General features: G+C 45.3%; 1 protein-coding gene across 4 annotated transcripts in view; it reads right to left on the reverse strand.

Moving 5' to 3' along the window:
• Positions 1–21,087, reverse strand: part of PDE2A (phosphodiesterase 2A) — a 678,984-nt gene that overhangs the window by 43,163 nt on the left and 614,734 nt on the right. For all 4 annotated transcript variants that reach the window (XM_063432647.1, XM_063432656.1, XM_063432664.1 and 1 more), the window contains 3 exons: positions 19,243–19,306; positions 18,435–18,513; positions 327–504 (listed from right to left, as the gene is read on the reverse strand). In XM_063432647.1, the coding sequence (XP_063288717.1) occupies positions 327–504; positions 18,435–18,513; positions 19,243–19,306 (321 nt within the window). The remainder of the gene's footprint in view (positions 1–326; positions 505–18,434; positions 18,514–19,242; positions 19,307–21,087) is intronic.

Genomic DNA, 21,087 nt, shown 5'->3' on the forward strand with positions numbered 1-21,087 from the left:
ACACATCTCCTCCCATAACTGGGCTCCATGTATCATTATACATCATGTATTGTCATACATTAAAAGTAAATGTTTTTCCCACAGCTGGGTTTCCAAGCATTGTCCCACAGGAGAGAGGAATGTCTCGTCCAATTGGTCGTACAAATCAGTGATTTGTTCAGATATTAATAGGAATATTTTACAGCTCTGAGGAATAAGTTTTACATAGTTGGACAGTTGGAAGCAACGTCTTTACTCTGCCAACACACATTCTAACCAAATCCTCCCTATTGAGAGCAGGATACGTTCTTTATAAAGAAAAAGTGATATTCTAGTGATGGACTCACCATTACTCTCATTTTTAATGGGGAAGCAGAGGATATTGCGGGTCCTAAATCCAGTGCTGTCATCCACCCCCCGGTAGAATAGAGGATGTGAATAGGCATCTTTAATGTTCAGGATTTGTCCAGTGGTGGCCACGTGGCCAGCTATACCTTGATCGGCTGGGATCCTTATCTCGTAACTCTTTAAAAATACAAGAAAAATAAGAAAATCATGAAATGCAAAATATTTGTGTATACTGTGAATGGATGCATTGTCTGCAGGATCAATGTGATAGGATGCATTATTATTATTCTATTATTTATATAGCGCCAGCAAATTCCGTAGCACTGTTTGGATCTGATGTACAAGCAGGAGGACCAGGAATAGAAAATGTGTGGATTTTATACACCATAAAACGCATCAGTTACAGAATATGAACGGTCAGGAAAACCAATAATGTAACATGATTTACAATGAGGAGAACCAGTAATATAATATGTAGATATCTGATATACGGTCAGGAGAATCAGTTATATAATATGTAGATATCTGATATACGGTCAGGAGAACCAGTTATATAATATGTAGATATCTGATATACGGTCAGGAGAACCAGTAATATAATATGTAGATATCTGATATACGGTCAGGAGAACCAGTAATATAATATGTAGATATCTGATATACGGTCAGGAGAACCAGTTATATAATATGTAGATATCTGATATACGGTCAGGAGAACCAGTTATATAATATGTAGATATCTGATATACGGTCAGGAGAACGAGTAATATATGTGGCTATCTGATATATGGTCAGTAAATCCAGTTAGATAATATGTAGATATCTGATATACGTTCAGAAGATCCAGTGATATAATATGTAGATATCTGATATACGGTCATGAGAACCAGTTATATAATATGTAGATATGTGATATACGGTCAGAAGATCCAGTAATATACTATGTAGACATCTGATATACGGTCATGAGAACGAGTAATATATGTGGCTATCTGATATATGGTCAGTAGATCCAGTTATATAATATGTAGATATCTGATATACGGTCAGAAGATCCAGTGATATAATATGTAGATGTCAGGATCGGGACAGGGATCCAACACGCAGAGTACAAACAGTAGCCAGATACGTATACCGGACCTTAGAATGGCCGGACTAACGTAAGTAGTACAGTAGGGAATGGTCAAAGACAAGCCGAGGTCGAGGGTAACAGAAGACAGGTAAGCGAGAGACAAGCCGAATCAAGGGTTACAGAGATAAGCAGAGTAGAGCAAACAAGCCGGGTCAAAACCAAAAGGAATAACTAGAATACACGAGCACTGAGTGACTAGAACAAGCTAGAACCACGACAGGGCAATGAGCTAATGAAAGAAGCACTGTTAAATGCCCTGTTCAGATAAGTAAACACGCCTCCGAGGCGTCCTGATTGGTCCTGAAGCAATTGAGTGACAGGTCGTTCCGGGTTAGCGTCCTGACGTCGAGTTCCGGACGTCATGCTATAAAAGGGAGTCACTCCCTCGCGGCCGGCTTTGCATGACCGGATAGACCGCGAGGAAGGGGAAAATCAGACCGTCCGGATGGATGAACGGCTAAGTCTCTACCTCTTTCGGAGGTAGAGACCTCAGGTACCCTGACAGTACCCCCCCTCTCAGATACGCCCACCGGGCGGAAGGCACCAGGACGAGAAGGAAAGCGAGAGTGAAATGCCCTGCGGAGACAGGGAGCATGAACCTCCTCCTGAGGTACCCAACTTCTCTCCTCAGGACCATATCCTTTCCAATCGACCAGATATTGTACTCTCCCCCGGGAGATTCGAGAATCGACGATGGAATTGACTTCATACTCCTCCTGACCCTCCACCTGAACAGAGCGAGGAGGGGCGATCGTGGAGGAGAATCTGTTACATACTAGTGGTTTTAGCAAGGAAACATGAAATGAGTTAGGAATGCGTAAGGCATTAGGCAAAGCTAGACGATACGCAACTGGGTTAATTTGAGTCAGTACCCTGTAAGGTCCAATATACAGAGGAGCGAACTTCATGGAAGGCACTTTTAACCGAATGTTTCTAGTACTTAACCATACTCTATCGCCTGGAACAAACACCGGTGCTGCCCTTCTAAGTTTGTCAGCGTGTTTCTTAACCAGCATAGAATTGTGCAGAAGAATTTGTCGAGTCTGGTCCCATAACTTACTTAAATTGGCAACATGGACATCCACCGACGGTACCCCTTGGGAAGAGGGCTCCGAAGGAAGAATGGAAGGATGAAAGCCATAATTCATGAAGAAGGGGCTAGAATGCGTAGAATCACAGACGAGATTGTTGTGTGCAAACTCCGCCCAAGGAATCAAACCGACCCAATCGTCCTGGTGTTCAGAAACGAAACAACGTAAATATTGTTCAACCTTTTGGTTGGTGCGTTCAGCAGCTCCATTGGACTGAGGATGGTAGGCAGAAGAGAAATTCAATTTGATGCCTAGTTGAGAGCAGAAGGATTTCCAAAAACGGGAAACAAATTGGGAACCTCTGTCAGATACAATTTGGGAAGGTATCCCATGTAAACGGAAAATCTCCCTAGCGAATATCTCCGCTAATTCGGGCGAAGATGGGAGTTTAGGTAAGGGAATGAAGTGAGCCATCTTAGTAAATCTGTCCACCACAGTGAGGATAACAGTCTGCTTTTTAGAGATAGGCAAATCAACAATGAAGTCCATAGCCAAACAGGACCATGGCTTTTCAGGAACCTCTAAAGGGTGCAGAAATCCGCATGGAAGCGAATGGGGTTGCTTGTCTTGGTACAAACCTCACATGCCCCAATGAATTCTTTAATATCTTTACGTAACTCAGGCCACCAGAAATCTTTAGAGATCAGAGCATACGTCTTGCGAATGCCAGGATGTCCAGCCACCTTGCTGTTGTGGAAACAGCGTAACACTTCTAGTTGGAGAGTGGCAGGAACGAAGTGTCGATCCCCAGGAGTCTGTTTGGGCGCAAGATGCTGAAATTTCATGATCTCGGCAAGCAACGGAGAGTGAATCCTGAGATTCGTGTTAGCGATGATATTACCCTTAGGAACTATGGAGGAAAGGACTGGTTCAGTTATAGTGAACGGTTCATATTGACGAGACAAAGCATCGGCTTTAGAGTTCTTAGACCCAGGTCTATAAGTAAGTACATAATTAAAGTGAGTGAGGAACAAGGACCAACGAGCCTGCCTGGCGGATAAGCGCTTAGCCTCCCCAATATAAGACAAGTTCTTATGATCCGTTAAAATAGTAACAGGGTGTAATGTCCCTTCTAGTAAATGTCTCCACTCCTTTAAAGCCTTAATGACCGCTAACAGTTCCCTGTCGCCGATGTCATATCTGCTTTCAGGCCCAGATAATTTCCTAGAGAAGAACCCACAAGGGTGTAACGGTTTGTCCACCCCTAACCTTTGAGACAGAACAGCCCCAACTCCCGTCTCAGAAGCATCGACCTCGAGTAAGAACGGCAGAGTCGTATCAGGGTGGACTAGAATGGGAGCAGAAGCAAAAAGTTCTTTGAGAGTCTTGAAAGCAACAAGAGCCTCCGTAGACCAGGTCCTAGTATCAGCCCCTTGTTTGGTCATATTGGTAATAGGCGCAATGATAGAAGAGTATCCCTTAATGAAGCGCCTATAGTAGTTGGAAAAACCAATAAACCTCTGAATAGCCTTGAGTCCTTTGGGCAAAGGCCAATCTAAAATAGATTGGAGTTTGTCAGGATCCATTTTAAAACCTTCCCCAGAAATCACGTAACCAAGAAAGTCTATCTGAGACTGATCAAAGCTGCATTTCTCCAATTTACAGTATAAGCCATTGTAGCGGAACGCAGTAAGCCTGTCCTGCAAAATGCCTGTGTGACTGTAATTGTTATATTTTTACCTATGTTGAAATTGCTATTCGCCTATGTAATATGTGAATTGTATGTCATTCGGTAGTTTCCATCCGTACTATATACTTCTGGAAACTACCGAACGGAGAGACCACCCCGGAGAGAAGTGTGCCAGCAATTAAGGTTCACATTCTCTCCAAGCCATCTTACGCCCGGGCCATCTTACGCATGAAAATCTCAGCGGTGTTTTGTCGTCGAGTGTCTGGAACTCAAATCGGACACTCAAACAACCAAACACCGCTGAGACCTCCAGAGCTCCGTAACTGCCGAACGGAGAGAGTTAACGAGTCCCCATTCGGTAGTTACAAAGTACCGAATGAGGGAATCACTATCTAGGGGAATTAAAGTATGGATGGCAGTTATAAATGTCTGTTTTAACTGCCGAACGGAGACCGACCGCAGGGCCCATTCTCATGGAACCCTTTTCGGATACCAACTCGTGTGCGGTCGGTCAAACTTCACCTTCCTGTAACTGCCGAACCACTGGTCCGATCTGGGTGAATTTTGGATATTATATTCACCCAGATCAGGGCTACCTAGCGGTACCCTAATATTAAGGATATGTGATGGTTTAGGGGTACATCCAAGTTTGGGGTAAAGTACTGTACAAGTTAAGGGGATTATGACGCTCTCTGAGGGGAGGAGATGTGTGGGAGGTAACAAGCACTGCATTGGTTACTGTCATAATTACTGTAGTTCCCTCCCTTGCATGGGAGCAGGCTTTATAAGAAACCTTGGAATAAACGATAGTCAGTTCTACTCCTGAAACTGTGTGTCGTCCAGTTATTGGGAGTGCTGTGGGGATATTTCTGTAACTTTTTACCTGCTGGAAACTCTGCTGTGGATTTACTAATGACTTGTTCCTGAGCCTTCCTTGGATCTAAAGTGGAGAATAGCTGCGAGAAATCAGCTCTCCGCTACATTGGTTGGCAGCGCTGGGATCCAGACTCACAGAGGAACAAGGATTAATGGAGATTGACCTTTCTACGCTAAAGAGAACCACATTGAAAGACCTTCTGGAAGCGAAAGGTGTTTCTGCCAGCAGCAAATCCAAAGCAACGCTTATCACCGAAGTAATGGCAGAGTACAGAGCAGAAGAGGTCCAGGCCACGGAACAAAGACCTGAAACAGAACAGGAGGAGTTCCAAAGGCACTTACAATTCAGACTGGCCTTTTATGGGGAAAACCCACCAACAGAGATCATCTCTAAAACAATGACAGAGGTGCAGGAGTTTGTGATGAGAAATAGGAGACCACAAACACCGGAAAGAAGTGCAGCAGGAGCTGTGACACAAGAGGGTAAGCCCAAAATTCCCTATCAAGCTTTTAAAACGTATGTGGAAGCAGAGGAGGATATAGATGCCTTCCTCCAAGACTTTGAGAGACTGTGTACGCTGCATAACATACCAAGGGAAGAGTGGGTACCCATATTAGCAGGACGGCTGTCAGGAAGGGCAGCTGAAGCTTACCGCACTGTGCCTGATATTGAAATTAGGAACTATAACCGGGTAAAAGAAATTATCCTGGCCCGGTATGCAATAACAGCAGAGGCATACCGGAGGCGCTTCAGGGAATTGAAAAAGGCGGACAAAGATTCGCACGCAGAGTGGGCTTGCCGACTAGAAAGGGCAGCTCTTGGGTGGATGCAGTCCAGTAAAGCGCGGTCCATGGAGGACTTGTTACAAATGCTGCTGTTGGAGCAGTTTTATGAGGGGATATCCTCAGAACTACAGGAATGGGTGAGGGATCGCAACCCCACCACCCTCACCGAGGCTGCCAAAAAGGCAGATGATTTTATGGACGCTCGCAGACAGACCAAGGCAGTGAGTACCAAACCTGCCATGCGGCCACTAGGGGGGAATTCCTTCTCTCCTAACCCTCAACCCCCACCAAGACAACTCCCTCCACCAGCACCAGCAGCAGCACAGCAGAGATACCGCACACCTGCTTCTGTGCAATGCCACCGATGCCAGAAGTGGGGACATTTCCAACGAGAGTGTCCACAGTCTAGAGACCGCAACACCTGGATCCGACCAGGGCCTCCACCACCACCACCGAGAGCAGCCGCGCATCACTACCAAGATGAGGTACCACTTCCCTACAGCTCTGCCGTTCCAGTTACGACTGTGGAACAATGGGAAGTGCTGCATGAGGCCAATCCCTTACAAGCACAGGCGGATAATCGACAGCACCATAGGCAGACCGTATATCTCGAAGGGAAGCCTATGCAGGGGCTCAGAGACTCGGGAGCCACCATCACCCTGGTGCAAAGTCATTTGGTTTCGGACAAAGCCAAACTGAATAAGACTGTGGCTGTCAGGGTTGCAGGGGGAGCCGTGTATCGGCTAGACACAGCCCGGGTACATTTGCATTGGGGTGCGGGGTTTGGGAATGTGGAAGTGGGACTAATGCCGCAATTACCTGCTGAGGTGGTCCTAGGGAATGATCTGGGCAAACTCACCTCCGCCTTTGAACCACAAACTACTGAGGAAGCACACCCAGTAGTCACCAGGCAACAGGCCCGCACCCTGCACAACAACAACGCACTGCCGGAGGTCCAGGTAAGAGATTCCTCCCCTTCCCTAGACTGTATGCCGTGGGCCCCTCCTGACGAGTTTGTAGCCGAGGTGATCACTGACCCTACCTTACAAGTATATTGAGACAAGGTCACCTCTATCCAACCTGGGGCGGAGGGGGAAAGATTTGTATGGGACAGGCAGTTATTATACCGGGAAACAAGTAAAGAGATAGCTGGGTCAGAACCCATAACTGCAAGACAGCTCGTGGTACCGCAGAGGTACCGAACCGAATTACTCCGGATAGCGCACGATATTCCGCTATCCGGACATTTGGGGGTCAGCCGTACCAGATATCGGCTGACCCAAAGTTTCTTCTGGCCAGGGATTAGCCAGGAGGTGCGCAGGTATTGTAACACCTGCGATACGTGCCAGAGGGTAGGAAAGAGGGGGGATAAGCGTAAGGCAAAGCTGCACCCCCTACCCATAATTGAGGAACCCTTTCATAGGGTTGCAGTAGACATTGTAGGCCCCTTCCGGAAGCCTAGCCCATCAGGCAAACGGTACATTTTGACCGTAGTGGACTACGCCACTCGCTACCCCGAGGCGGTAGCCTTAACTAATATCCATGCAGAGACGGTGGCTGAGGCGCTGATGCAGATTTTCTCCCGGATGGGGTTACCCAGGGAGATCATCTCGGATCAGGGCACTCAGTTCACGGCAGAGGTCACCCAACAGCTCTGGAAGTTCTGTAAGATTAAGCCCATCATTAGTGCCCCGTACCACCCCCAGACTAATGGGCTCTGCGAACGGTTCAATGGCACCTTAAAACAGATGCTCCGAACCTTCGCAGAGACCCACCGAGACTGGGAAAAATTCCTGCCGCACTTACTGTTTGCTTACAGGGAGGTGCCGCAAGAATCTACGGGATTTTCTCCCTTTGAACTGCTATTCGGGAGGAGAGTAAGGGGACCCCTGGACTTGATTAGAGAACACTGGGAGGGAGACCGTAGCGCTGACGGCACCCCTATTGTACCATATGTGTTGGCCCTCCGAGATCGCCTGGAAGCTCTCACAAAGACGGTAAAGGAAAACCTACAGGCCGCTCAGACGCGTCAGCGCACCTGGTACGATAGAGGCGCCAGGGACCGTAGCTTTCAGGTCGGACAGAAAGTTTTAATTTTAAAACCTGTCCGACACGATAAGCTACAGGCCGCCTGGCAAGGCCCTTATAAGGTGGTAGAGCAACGGTGTGACACCACGTATATAATTGGCCACTGCGCAGGGAATGGGGGGCGACGCATGATCCATGTGAACATGCTGAAGCCTTACCAAGAGCGATCAGAGGAGGTGACAGCTATCTGCGCCCCCACCTCTGAAGAAGGCGACAGCCTACCCCTCCCCGATCTGTTAGAGGACGGACAGATGGCTGGGGATTTAGGAGCAGTTGTACTGGGGGATCGGTTAAGCCCACAGGAGCGTATCGAGGTACAACAACTACTGCAAGAAAAGCAGGAGACCTTTTCTAATGTACCTGGATACACCCCTCTGGCTACCCACCGAGTAGAAACCCCTGGCCAACTTCCCATGCGCCAGACTCCGTACCGCATCCCTGAGGCGGTACGGGAGAATATGCGCAAGGAAATTGAAGAGATGATTCAGTTAGGAGTCATTGAGCCCTCCGATAGCCCCTGGGCCTCTCCAGTAGTCCTCGTACCAAAGCGGGACGGCACGACCCGTTTTTGCGTGGACTACAGGAGATTGAATGAGAAAACCGTATCCGACGCATACCCGATGCCTAGGATAGATGAGTTACTAGACCGGATGGCCAGGGGTCAATACCTTACCACTATTGATTTGTGTAAAGGGTATTGGCAGATTCCCTTGGCCCCGGACGCCATCCCTAAGTCCGCCTTTGTCACCCCATTCGGCTTGTACCAATTTAAGGTCATGCCGTTTGGGATGAAAAACGCGCCGGCTACCTTCCAACGGATGGTGGACCGCCTCCTAGATGGGTTCCAAGATTATACCTGCGCGTATCTCGATGATATTGCCATATTTAGCGATACCTGGCAGGAACACTTGGCCCATATAGGAGCGGTTCTAGACAGGATCAGGGAAGCTGGCTTGACCTTAAAACCAGCGAAATGTAGCATTGGGATGGCTGAGGTACAGTACCTGGGCCACAGAGTGGGCTGTGGTAAACAAAAACCGGAACCAGCCAAAGTAGAGGCAGTAGCACAGTGGCCTACCCCGAAAACTAAAACCCAGGTATTAGCCTTCCTAGGGACAGCAGGGTATTACCGGAAGTTTGTGCCCAATTATAGTGCCCTGGCCAAACCCCTCACTGACCTGACACGTAAAAACCTTCCCCGCCAAGTAACCTGGACCCCGGAGTGTGAGCAGGCATTCCAACACTTGAAAGATGCACTTGTTAATGCCCCTGTCTTGGCCGCTCCCAATCCAACTAAACGTTTTCTTGTTCACACAGACGCTTCTATGTTTGGATTGGGGGCAGTACTGAGCCAAGTCGGGGCCAATGGCGGAGAACACCCCGTGGCTTACATCAGTCGCAAACTTTTACCTCGGGAAGTAAGCTACGCCGCCATCGAGAAGGAATGCCTGGCTGTGGTGTGGGCCTTGAAGAAATTACAACCCTATTTGTATGGACAGGCTTTTTCTTTGCTCACGGATCACAACCCGTTGGTCTGGCTGAACCGGGTGGCTGGGGACAATGCCAGGCTGCTGCGCTGGAGTTTGGCGCTGCAGCCCTTTGACTTTAACATTCAATACCGCCCGGGTAAGCAAAATGGGAACGCCGACGGGTTGTCCCGACAAACTGATCTGGAGAAATAATCCGTGAGCACCCCGGTCATCCCCAAGCCGATCCGTGTGGGATCAGACTGTGTATGCCGGCTTGTGGGCAAGGGGGAGCAGTGTAGCGGAACGCAGTAAGCCTGTCCTGCAAAATGCCTGTGTGACTGTAATTGTTATATTTTTACCTATGTTGAAATTGCTATTCGCCTATGTAATATGTGAATTGTATGTCATTCGGTAGTTTCCATCCGTACTATATACTTCTGGAAACTACCGAACGGAGAGACCACCCCGGAGAGAAGTGTGCCAGCAATTAAGGTTCACATTCTCTCCAAGCCGCAAGTTAACCGGCTCATTAACAGTGTGTCTGGGTGGCCGCCATTCGGCATGCGTACACGTGGCGGCGGCCATCTTACGCATGAAAATCTCAGCGGTGTTTTGTCGTCGAGTGTCTGGAACTCAAATCGGACACTCAAACAACCAAACACCGCTGAGACCTCCAGAGCTCCGTAACTGCCGAACGGAGAGAGTTAACGAGTCCCCATTCGGTAGTTACAAAGTACCGAATGAGGGAATCACTATCTAGGGGAATTAAAGTATGGATGGCAGTTATAAATGTCTGTTTTAACTGCCGAACGGAGACCGACCGCAGGGCCCATTCTCATGGAACCCTTTTCGGATACCAACTCGTGTGCGGTCGGTCAAACTTCACCTTCCTGTAACTGCCGAACCACTGGTCCGATCTGGGTGAATTTTGGATATTATATTCACCCAGATCAGGGCTACCTAGCGGTACCCTAATATTAAGGATATGTGATGGTTTAGGGGTACATCCAAGTTTGGGGTAAAGTACTGTACAAGTTAAGGGGATTATGACGCTCTCTGAGGGGAGGAGATGTGTGGGAGGTAACAAGCACTGCATTGGTTACTGTCATAATTACTGTAGTTCCCTCCCTTGCATGGGAGCAGGCTTTATAAGAAACCTTGGAATAAACGATAGTCAGTTCTACTCCTGAAACTGTGTGTCGTCCAGTTATTGGGAGTGCTGTGGGGATATTTCTGTAACTTTTTACCTGCTGGAAACTCTGCTGTGGATTTACTAATGACTTGTTCCTGAGCCTTCCTTGGATCTAAAGTGGAGAATAGCTGCGAGAAATCAGCTCTCCGCTACAGCCATGTTGCAGAAGTTTGTGTAATACCTTTCTGACTTGTCTATGGTGAGTCTCAATCTCCCTAGAGTGTATCAGTATGTCGTCCAGGTAGACAATAACACAATCATGTTGAAACTCCCTAAGTACCTCATTAATCAAATCTTGAAATACTGCAGGAGCATTGCAAAGTCCAAACGGCATAACTGTGTATTCATAGTGGCCATACCGGGTATTGAACGCCGTCATCCACTCGTGTCCATGCTGGATTCTCACCAAATTATATGCCCCTCTGAGATCTAACTTGGTGAAGATTTTGGAGCCCTTAAGACGATCAAACAACTTGGTAATCAATGGGATAGGATAAGCATTTCTGATAGTTATTTTATTCAAGCCTCGGTAATCAATACAAGGTCTCAGCGTGCCATCCTTTTTCTTGATGAAAAAGAACCCATCCCCGGCAGGAGAAGAAGACCTCCTAATGAATCCTTTCTCTAAATTCTCACGAATATATTCCTCTAGAACAGAGTTCTCCTGAACAGATAAAGGATATACATTACCCCTCGGGGGCATAGTCCCAGGTAGAAGCTTAATTTTACAATCAAATGACCTGTGTGGAGGTAAAGAATCGGCATTCTTCTTGTCGAATACTGCCTTTAAGTCTTGGTACAGGAACGGTATCTGTCTTTCTGTGGACTGAGTAGGACTACCAGGTGTGTTAATATTAGCCAATGGAGAAACCTTGCGTAAACACCTCTCCTGGCAGCTCTGACCCCACGAGAGTATCTCCCCTAATTCCCAATCGATAATACGGTTATGTCTCTTCAACCATGGATACCCCAGAACTATGGGAACAGAAGGGGACGAAATGAGCATAAGAGATAAATTCTCCACATGTAGGATACCAACATTTAAGTTAATGGGTATAGTCTCACGAAAGATAACAGGGTCCAGTAGTGGTCTACCATCTATGGCCTCAACGGCCAAGGGTGTCTCCGTTAACTGGGATGGGAAATTGTGTTTAGTGGCAAAGGCTTGGTCGATAAAATTCTCAGCAGCTCCGGAATCTATCAATGCCATAGCCTTTACTACTTCCTTCTCCCAAGTTAAGGAAACTGGTAGCAGAAGCCTGTGATCTTTATAATTAGGAGTAGAGGACAAAATAGAAACACCCAAGGCCTGTCCTCTAGAGAAACTTAGGTGCGAGCGTTTCCCGGGCGGTTAGAACAGTTCGAGAGTAAATGACCTCTGGCTCCACAATACATACATAAGCCCTCCCTTCTCCTGTGCTGTCTCTCCTCCTCAGAGAGGCGGGTATAGCCTATCTGCATAGGTTCAGGAAGCAGAGAGACCGTGGAGTCAGGGCTTGGAAATGCGGGGGCTAACCTAAAGGAAGGTCTCCGGTTCCTCTCTCGAGTGTTCTGTCTCTCTCTTAAACGTTCATCTATACGAGAAAAGAATGAAATGAAATCCTCTAAATTTTCAGGAAGTTCTCTAGTAGCAACCTCGTCAAGGATTACATCTGATAGCCCATTCAAAAATACATCCATATACGCCTGCTCATTCCACTTGACCTCTGACGCCAGAGACCTGAACTCTAGTGCATAATCCACAAGTGTTCGGTTCTCCTGTCTCAGGCGCAACAGTGATCTGGCTGCATTAACCTTTCTACCTGGAGGGTCAAACGTTCTTCTAAAAGCAGCTACAAATGCGTTATAGTTATATACTAACGGGTTATCGTTCTCCCATAGTGGGTTGGCCCATCTCAGAGCCTTCTCAATGAGTAAGGTGATAATAAATCCTACCTTTGCCCTATCTGTAGGATAGGAGCGAGGTTGCAATTCAAAGTGGATACTAATTTGGTTTAAAAAAACACGACATTTCTCAGGAGCCCCACCATAACGTACTGGTGGGGTAATGCGAGAAGAAGCACCTACTGTGGCTACCTCTAGGCCTGAACTTACAGGAGAGATAGGAGTAGTACGTATCTCCTCTGGTGGGTTATTGGCACGAGATAATAACGCCTGCAGCGCTAATGCCATCTGATCCATTCTGTGATCCATGGCTTCAAACCTAGGATCAGGAGAAGCAAGCTGACTGTTTGTACTTGCAGGATCCATTGGCCCTGTCGTAATGTCAGGATCGGGACAGGGATCCAACACGCAGAGTACAAACAGTAGCCAGATATGTATACCGGACCTTAGAATGGCCGGACTAACGTAAGTAGTACAGTAGGGAATGGTCAAAGACAAGCCGAGGTCGAGGGTAACAGAAGACAGGTAAGCGAGAGACAAGCCGAATCAAGGGTAACAGAGATAAGCAAAGTAGAGCAAACAAGCCGGGTCAAAACCAAAAGGAATAACTAGAATACACGAGCACTGAGTGACTAGAACAAGCTAGAACCACGACAGGGCAATGAGCTAATGAAAGAAGCACTGTTAAATGCCCTGTTCAGATAAGTAAACACGCCTCCGAGGCGTCCTGATTGGTCCTGAAGCAATTGAGTGACAGGTCGTTCCGGGTTAGCGTCCTGACGTCGAGTTCCGGACGTCATGCTATAAAAGGGAGTCACTCCCTCGCGGCCGGCTTTGCATGACCGGATAGACCGCGAGGAAGGGGAAAATCAGACCGTCCGGATGGATGAACGGCTAAGTCTCTACCTCTTTCGGAGGTAGAGACCTCAGGAACCCTGACAGTAGATATCTGATATACGGTCAGGAGAACCAGTAATATAATATGTAGATATCTGATATACGGTCAGGAGAACCAGTAATAAAATATGTAGATATCTGATATACGGTCAGGAGAACCAGTAATATACTATGTAGATATCTGATATACAGTCAGGAGAACCAGTAATATACTATGTAGATATCTGATATACGGTCAGGAGAACCAGTAATATACTATGTAGATATCTGAGATACTGTCAGGAGTGTAACGAAAATATACCCCAACACGCAGGATTCAACTCAACAGAAGACAACACAGAGGGAAGATACGTCTACCGGACCTTAGAATGGCCGGACTCGACGTATATGAGAGGAGTACAGAGTCAGGAACGATCTGAGGTCAAGGGCACAAAGAGACAGCGTAAACTAGGACTAGCCGGGGTCTGGTACACAGTAAATAGCAAGCCGGCAAACAGAACAGATAAGGATAAAGAGAAAACGTACTCAAAAACAAAGCCAAGGTCAAGTACGAAGGAACACAACTGAACACAACAAGCGCTAAAGGGAACTGAAACAGAAACCACGATAGGGCAAGGAACTAAGGGAAAAAGGTGAGTATATATGCCTAAACATCTATTTTGATTGGTCCCTGTCACATCCACGCCCCCAAAAGGTAAGTGTATGGGGAGTGTGGCATGACAGGGACCAATGGGAGGCCTTTGCCAATTTAGGCTTTCACTGTCCCTTTAAGAGCGCGCCCAAGACCCGCGGCACGCTCTTAGTCTGGCGGAACACGTGACCGCTTCTCGCGGTCACTGCCCGCCTTCCTGTTGCAGCCGTCGGATGAGCCGCGCACGGCTCGCGCAGCAGCAGAGCCGCGTGCGGCTTGAACAGAGGACCCCGGCCGGCCCCTGGAAAGGGTAAGTACCGCTACAAGGAGAACCAGTAATATACTATGTAGACATCTGATATACGGTCATGAGAACCAGTGATATAATATGTAGATATCGGATATATGGTCAGTAGATCCAGTTATATAATATGTAGATATCTAATATACAGTCAGGAGAACCAGTAATATAATACGTAGCTATATGATACATGGTCAGGAGATCCAGTGATATTATAAGTAGATATCTGATATACGGTCAGGAGATCCAGTAGTATAAGAAGTAGATATCTGATATACGGTCAAGAAAACCAGTAGAATAATATGTAGATATCTGATATACGGTCAGGAGAACCAGCAATATAATATGTAGATATCTGATATACGGTTAGGAGATTTAGTATTATAATATGTAGATATCTGATATACGGTCAGGAAAATCAGTAGTATAATATGTAGATATCTGATATACGGTCAGAAGAACCAGTAATATAATATGTAGCTACCGTATTTCAGATATCTACAAGTTATATTACTGGTTCTCCTGACGGTATATCAGATATCTACATACAGTGAGGGGAAAAAAGTATTTGATCCCCTGCTGATTTTGAACGTTTGCCCACTGACAAAAAAATTATCAGTCTACTGACAAAAAAATTATCAGTCTATAATTTTAATGGTAGGTGTATTTTAACAGTGAGAGACAAAATAAAAATTAAAAATAATCCAGAAAAACGCATGTAAAAAAAGTTATAAATTGATTTGCATGTCAATGAGTGAAATAAGTATTTGTTCCCTATCAATCAGCAAGATTTCTGGCCCCAGGTGTCTTTTATACAGGTAACGAGCTGAGATTAGGAGCACCCTCTTAAAGGGAGTGCGCCTAATCTCAGCTTGTCACCTGTATAAAAGACACCTGTGCACAGAAGCAATCAATCAGATTCTAAACTCTCCACCATGGCCAAGACCAAAGAGTTGTCCAGGGATGTCAGGGACAAGATTGTAGACCTACACAAGACTAGAATGGGCTGCAAGACTATCACCAAGCAGCTTGGTGAGAAGGTGACAACAGTTCGTGAGATTATTTGCAAATGGAAGAAACACAAAATAACTGTCAGTATCCCTGGGGTCTGGTGCTCCATGCAAGATCTCACCTTGTGGAGTTTCAATGATCATGGGAACGGTGGGGAATTAGCCCAGAACTATACGGGAGGATTTTGTTAATGATCTCAAGGCAGCTGGCACCATAGTCACCAAGAAAACAATTGGTAACACACTACGCAGTGAAGGACTGAAATCCTGCAGCGCCCGCAAGGTCCCCCTGCTCAATAAAGCACATGTACAGGCCCATCTGAAGTTTGCCAATGAACATCTGAATGATTCAGAGGAGAACTGGGTGAAAGCGTTGTGGTCAGACGAGACCAAAATCGAGCTCTTTGGCATCAACTCAACTCACCGTGTTTGGAGGAGGAGTAATGCTGCCTATGACCCCAAGAACACCATCCCCACTATCAAACATGGAGGTGGAAACATTATGCTTTGGGGGTGTTTTTCTGCTAAGGGGACATGACAACTGCACCGCATAAAAGGGACGATGGGCGAGGCCATGTACCGTCAAATCTTGAATGAGAACCTCCTTTCCTCAGACAGGGCATTGAAAATAGGTCGTGGATGGGTAATCCAGCATGACAATGATTGAAAACACACAGCCAAGGCAACAAAAGAGTGGCTCAAGAAGAAGAACATTAAGGTTCTGGAGTGGCCTAGCCAGTCTCCAGACCGTAATATCATAGAAAATCTTTGGAGGAAGCTGAAGGTTCCAGTTGCCAAACGTCACCCTTGAAACCTTAATGACTTGGAGAGGATCTGCAAAGAAGAGTGGGACAAAATCCCTCCTGAGATGTTGGCAAACCTGGTGGCCAACTACGAGAAACGTCTGACCTTTATGATTTCCAACAAGGGTTTTGCCACCAAGTACTAAGTCGAAGGGGTCAAATATGTTTTTCTGGATTTGTTTTTGGTTCTTCTGTCTCTCACTGTTAAAATACACCTACCAGGGGCGTACCTAGAGCATTTGGCACCCGGGGCGGACCCTGAGTGTGGCACACCCCCTTAATACACACCCCCTTAATACACACCCTTAATTAATACTCACCCCCATTAATTAACCCCTTAAGGACCAAACTTCTAGAATAAAATGGAATCAAGACGTGTCACACACGTCATGTGTCCTTAAGGGGTTAATACACCCCCCTTAATTAATACACCCCCTTAATTAATCCTAACTCCCCTTAATTAATACACACCCCTAAATTAATACACATCCCTTAATTAATCCTCACTCCCCCCTTAATTAATACAGCCCCCTTAATTAATCCACACCCCCCTTAATTAATACAGCCCCCTTAATTAATACACCCCATTAATTAATACACCCCTTTAATTAATCCTCACTCCCCTTAATTAATCCTCACTTTCCCTTAATTAATACACTCCCCTTAATTAATACACCCCCCTTAATTAATCCACACCCCCCTTAATTAATACACCCCCTTAATTAATCCTCACTGCCCCTTAATTAATCCACCCCCTTAATTAATCCTCACTCCCCCTTAATTAATACACCCCCTTAATTAATCCTCACACCCCCCTTAATTAATCCACACCCCCTTAATACACCCCCTTAATTAATACTCACCCCCATTAATTAATACACCCCCCTTAATTAATACACCCCCTTAATTAATCCTCACTCCCCTTAATTAATACACCCCCCTAAATTAATACACATCCCTTAATTAATCCTCACTCCCCCCTTAATTAATACAGCCCCCTTAATTAATCCACACCCCCCTTAATTAATACAGCCCCCTTAATTAATCCACACCCCCCTTAATTAATACACCCCCTTAATTAATCCTCACACCCCCGTAACTTAATTAATCTACACCCCCTTAATTAATACCCCTATTAATTAATACACCCCCTTAATTAATCCTCACTCCCCCCTTAATTAATACACCCCCTTTATTAATCCACACACCCCTTAATTAATACACCCCCTTAATTAATCCTCACACACCCCTTAATTAATACTCACCCCCATTAATTAATACACCCCCCTTAATTAATCCTCACTCCCCCCTTAATTAATACAGCCCCCTTAATTAATACAGCCCCCTTAATTACTCCACACCCCCCTTAATTAATACACCCCCTTAATTAATCCTCACACCCCCCTTAATTAATCCACACCCCCTTAATTAATGCTCACCCCATTAATTAATACACCCCCCTTAATTAATACACCCCCCTTAATTAATTAATACACCCCCCTTAATTAATCCACCCCCCTTTAATTAATACACCCCCCTTAATTAAACCACACCCCCCTTAATTAATACACCCCCTTAATTAATCCTCACACCCCCCTTAATTAATCCACACCCCCTTAATTAATGCTCACCCCATTAATTAATACACCCCCCCTTAATTTATACACCCCCCTTAATTAATCCTCACCCCTTTAATTAAACCTCCCTCCCCTTCTTTAATTAATCCATTATCCACCCCCCCTTTAATTAAATTAGCCCCATCACATAAAATGACTACTCACATTTTGATGATGCCTTGACCGCCTGAATATCCGTGAAGGCTGGCTGACGGCGCTGCGCACGACGTCATCATGTTGCGCGACGTCGCGGCCCGCAACACTCCTCCCCCTTCTCCTTGAATTAAGTCCCGCCGGGCGCAAAGGTGCTGCGGCTGTGCGCAGCCGCCGCAGCGTAATGATGGGGGGTGACACATGACACTGGACGTCATGGCACCCCCCTAGTCAGTGGCACCCGGGGCGGGCCGCCCCCCCCACCCCCCCCTTAGTACGCCACTGACACCTACCATTAAAATTATAGACTGATAATTTATTTGTCAGTGGGCAAACGTTCAAAATCAGCAGGGGATCAAATACTTTTTTCCCTCACTGTATGTAGATATCTGATATACGGTAAGGAGAACCAGTAATATAACATGGAGATATCTGATATATGGTCAGGAAGATCATTAATACAATATTTCGAGATCTCATAAACTGTTTGCATAATGGGTGTATTTACACATTACAGGCATCAATAAATTCAGCAGTTAATATCTCACATCATCCTCCACGACTCCACCATCAAATACTTTGGCAACAAGCTCATGGCTGTGTCTTTCGAGCAGGAACACCGAGCATCTGCCAGGAGAAATACAGGAAGATATCAGGATGCTGAAGGTCACCCCAATTGCAATATTGTACTGTAAAAATGCACACTGAACAATTACAATTATTTACATAGAGCCAACATAATCTGCAGCGCTGTACAATAGATAAACAAAACTGAAACAGTAGGTGAATTGGGCCGTACCCAAAGGAGCTTACAATCTAAAATCTGAACTTCTGGATTTTGTGACACAAAAGTAATTTAATAAACATTCCGATTGGAAGAATGGGTTTCTTAATCCCAGAGTTGATATTTACCAATACTAAGAAGTTAGGGATAAAATGTGCCTGTCTACGTGTTAGACCATTAATGGTGTTACAATTAATTAAACCCATTTTCCCACTGTGGGCAATTCCATGTACCTAGCAGAGAGCTTGCACCAGGTAACTATTGCACCTGTTGCCTTTATGCTGGCAATTCTAGACCACAGCAAGTAATCCAAACTGCACCGATAGAACTGTGTTGCCATGGCTATGAATTAAGGAGTTCAGTGTCATGTCACAAGAATAGCAGCCATGATGTCATTACAGAAGAACGAACATGCAACACTCAATAACATGTGTTTGAGAGTTCAGAACACTCAGGTAAAGTGTTTTTCTATAAAAATATGAGAATTGGTAACCATAACGGGAATATGCTTATTCGTGCTACATGGGATGGAATATTAGCTCTTGACGTCAATTCATTCCGATCGTACTTACATTTCTGCGTTGCTGAGATTTCGTGCTTCTGTGATGATCTCTTGGAGTAGGACCGATACATCATCTAAATGACAGAAAGTAGATCAATGTGAAACAGGCAACCACTAGAATCCAATATGGCAGCATGGTCAGCTGCCCATCAACAGAAAACCCTGTATTCGGGTTATAGAGAATACCCTGCATTTAGCTTATAGAGAAAACCCTGCGCTCGGTTATAGAGAATACCCTGCATTCGGGTTATAGATAATACCCTGCATTCGGGTTGTAGAGAAAACCCTGCATTTGTTTATAGAGAATACCCTGCATTTGGCTTATAGAGAAAACCATGCATTCGGCTTATAGAGAAAACCTTGCATTCGGGTTATAGATAATACTCTGCATTTGGGTTATAGAGAAAACCCTGCACTCGAGTTATAGAGAATACCCTGCATTCGGGTTATAGATAATACCCTGCATTCGGGTTGTAGAGAAAACCCTGCATTTGTTCATAGAGAATACCCTGCATTTGGCTTATAGAGAAAACCATGCATTCGGCTTATAGAGAAAACCTTGCATTCGGGTTATAGATAATACTCTGCATTTGGGTTATAGAGAAAACCCTGCACTCGAGTTATAGAGAATACTCTGCATTCGGGTTATAGAGAATACTCTGCATTTGTGTTATAGAGAATACCCTGCATTCAGGTTATAGAGAATACCCTGCCTACGGCTTATAGAGAAAACCCTGCATTCGGTTATAGAGAATACTCTGCATTTGAGTTATAGAGAAAAACCTGCATTTAGCTTATAGAGAAAACCCTGCACTCGGTTATAGAGAAAACCCTGCATTCAGGTTACAGAGAAAACCCTGCATTCGTTTATAGAGAATACCCTGCATTCGTGTTATAGAGAAAACCCTGCATTCGGGTTATAGAGAAAACCCTGCATTCGGGTTATAGAGAAAACCCTGCATTCGTGTTATAGAGAATACTCTGCATTCGTGTTATAGAAAATACTCTGCATTCGTGTTATAGAGAATACTCTGCATTTGTGTTATAGAGAATACTCTGCATTTGTGTTATAGAGAATACTCTGCATTCGTGTTATAGAGAATACTCTGCATTCGGTTATAGAGAATACCCTGCATTCGGTTACAGAGAAAACCCTGCATTCGTTTATAGAGAATACCCTGCATTCGTGTTATAGAGAAAACCCTGCATTCGGGTTATAGAGAAAACCCTGCATTCGAGTTATAGAGAAAAAATGCATTTCGGTTATAGAGAATACCCTGCATTTGGGTTATAGAGAATACCCTGCCTTCAGCTTATAGAGAAAACCCTGCATTCGGGTTATAGAGAAAAACCTGCATTCAGGTTATAAAGAACACCCTGCATTTAGCTTAAACTCACAGAAATAAAAAACTAAGTCTGGTGCAAGCTCAGGTGACTGATAACATAGGGCATCTTCTTACTATTGGATCATAACTTCAATGAATTTGATTTGAAAATCCGGAGTTTACAGGACATAGTAAGCAGAACATTTGTGCAAACATTTGTTTTGGCCTGTTTGTATAAAGAAAAAGTATTTTAATCCAAACTGAACTCATTGATCTGTCCGGGATTTACCTGCGGTATGTTAGTCCATTAAATAGATTCAACAGGTAAATCCCGGGCTAATCGATTTTGTTCGGTTGTGTATAAAATGGAATTTGATTCTGACGAACCAGCTGAAACTAATTTTTGCAAGTCTATTAAGGAGTGCTGAGGACGTGGTGGGCACAGGTAGTTGGTTATGTCTTTTCTGAACCAAGAATTAGATATCTAATATTTTGAATGGATATGAGTTGTGTTTCTGAAAATATGATAT

Source organism: Pelobates fuscus, chromosome 1 (genome assembly GCF_036172605.1).
Source record: "Pelobates fuscus isolate aPelFus1 chromosome 1, aPelFus1.pri, whole genome shotgun sequence".
NCBI lineage: Eukaryota > Metazoa > Chordata > Amphibia > Anura > Pelobatidae > Pelobates > Pelobates fuscus.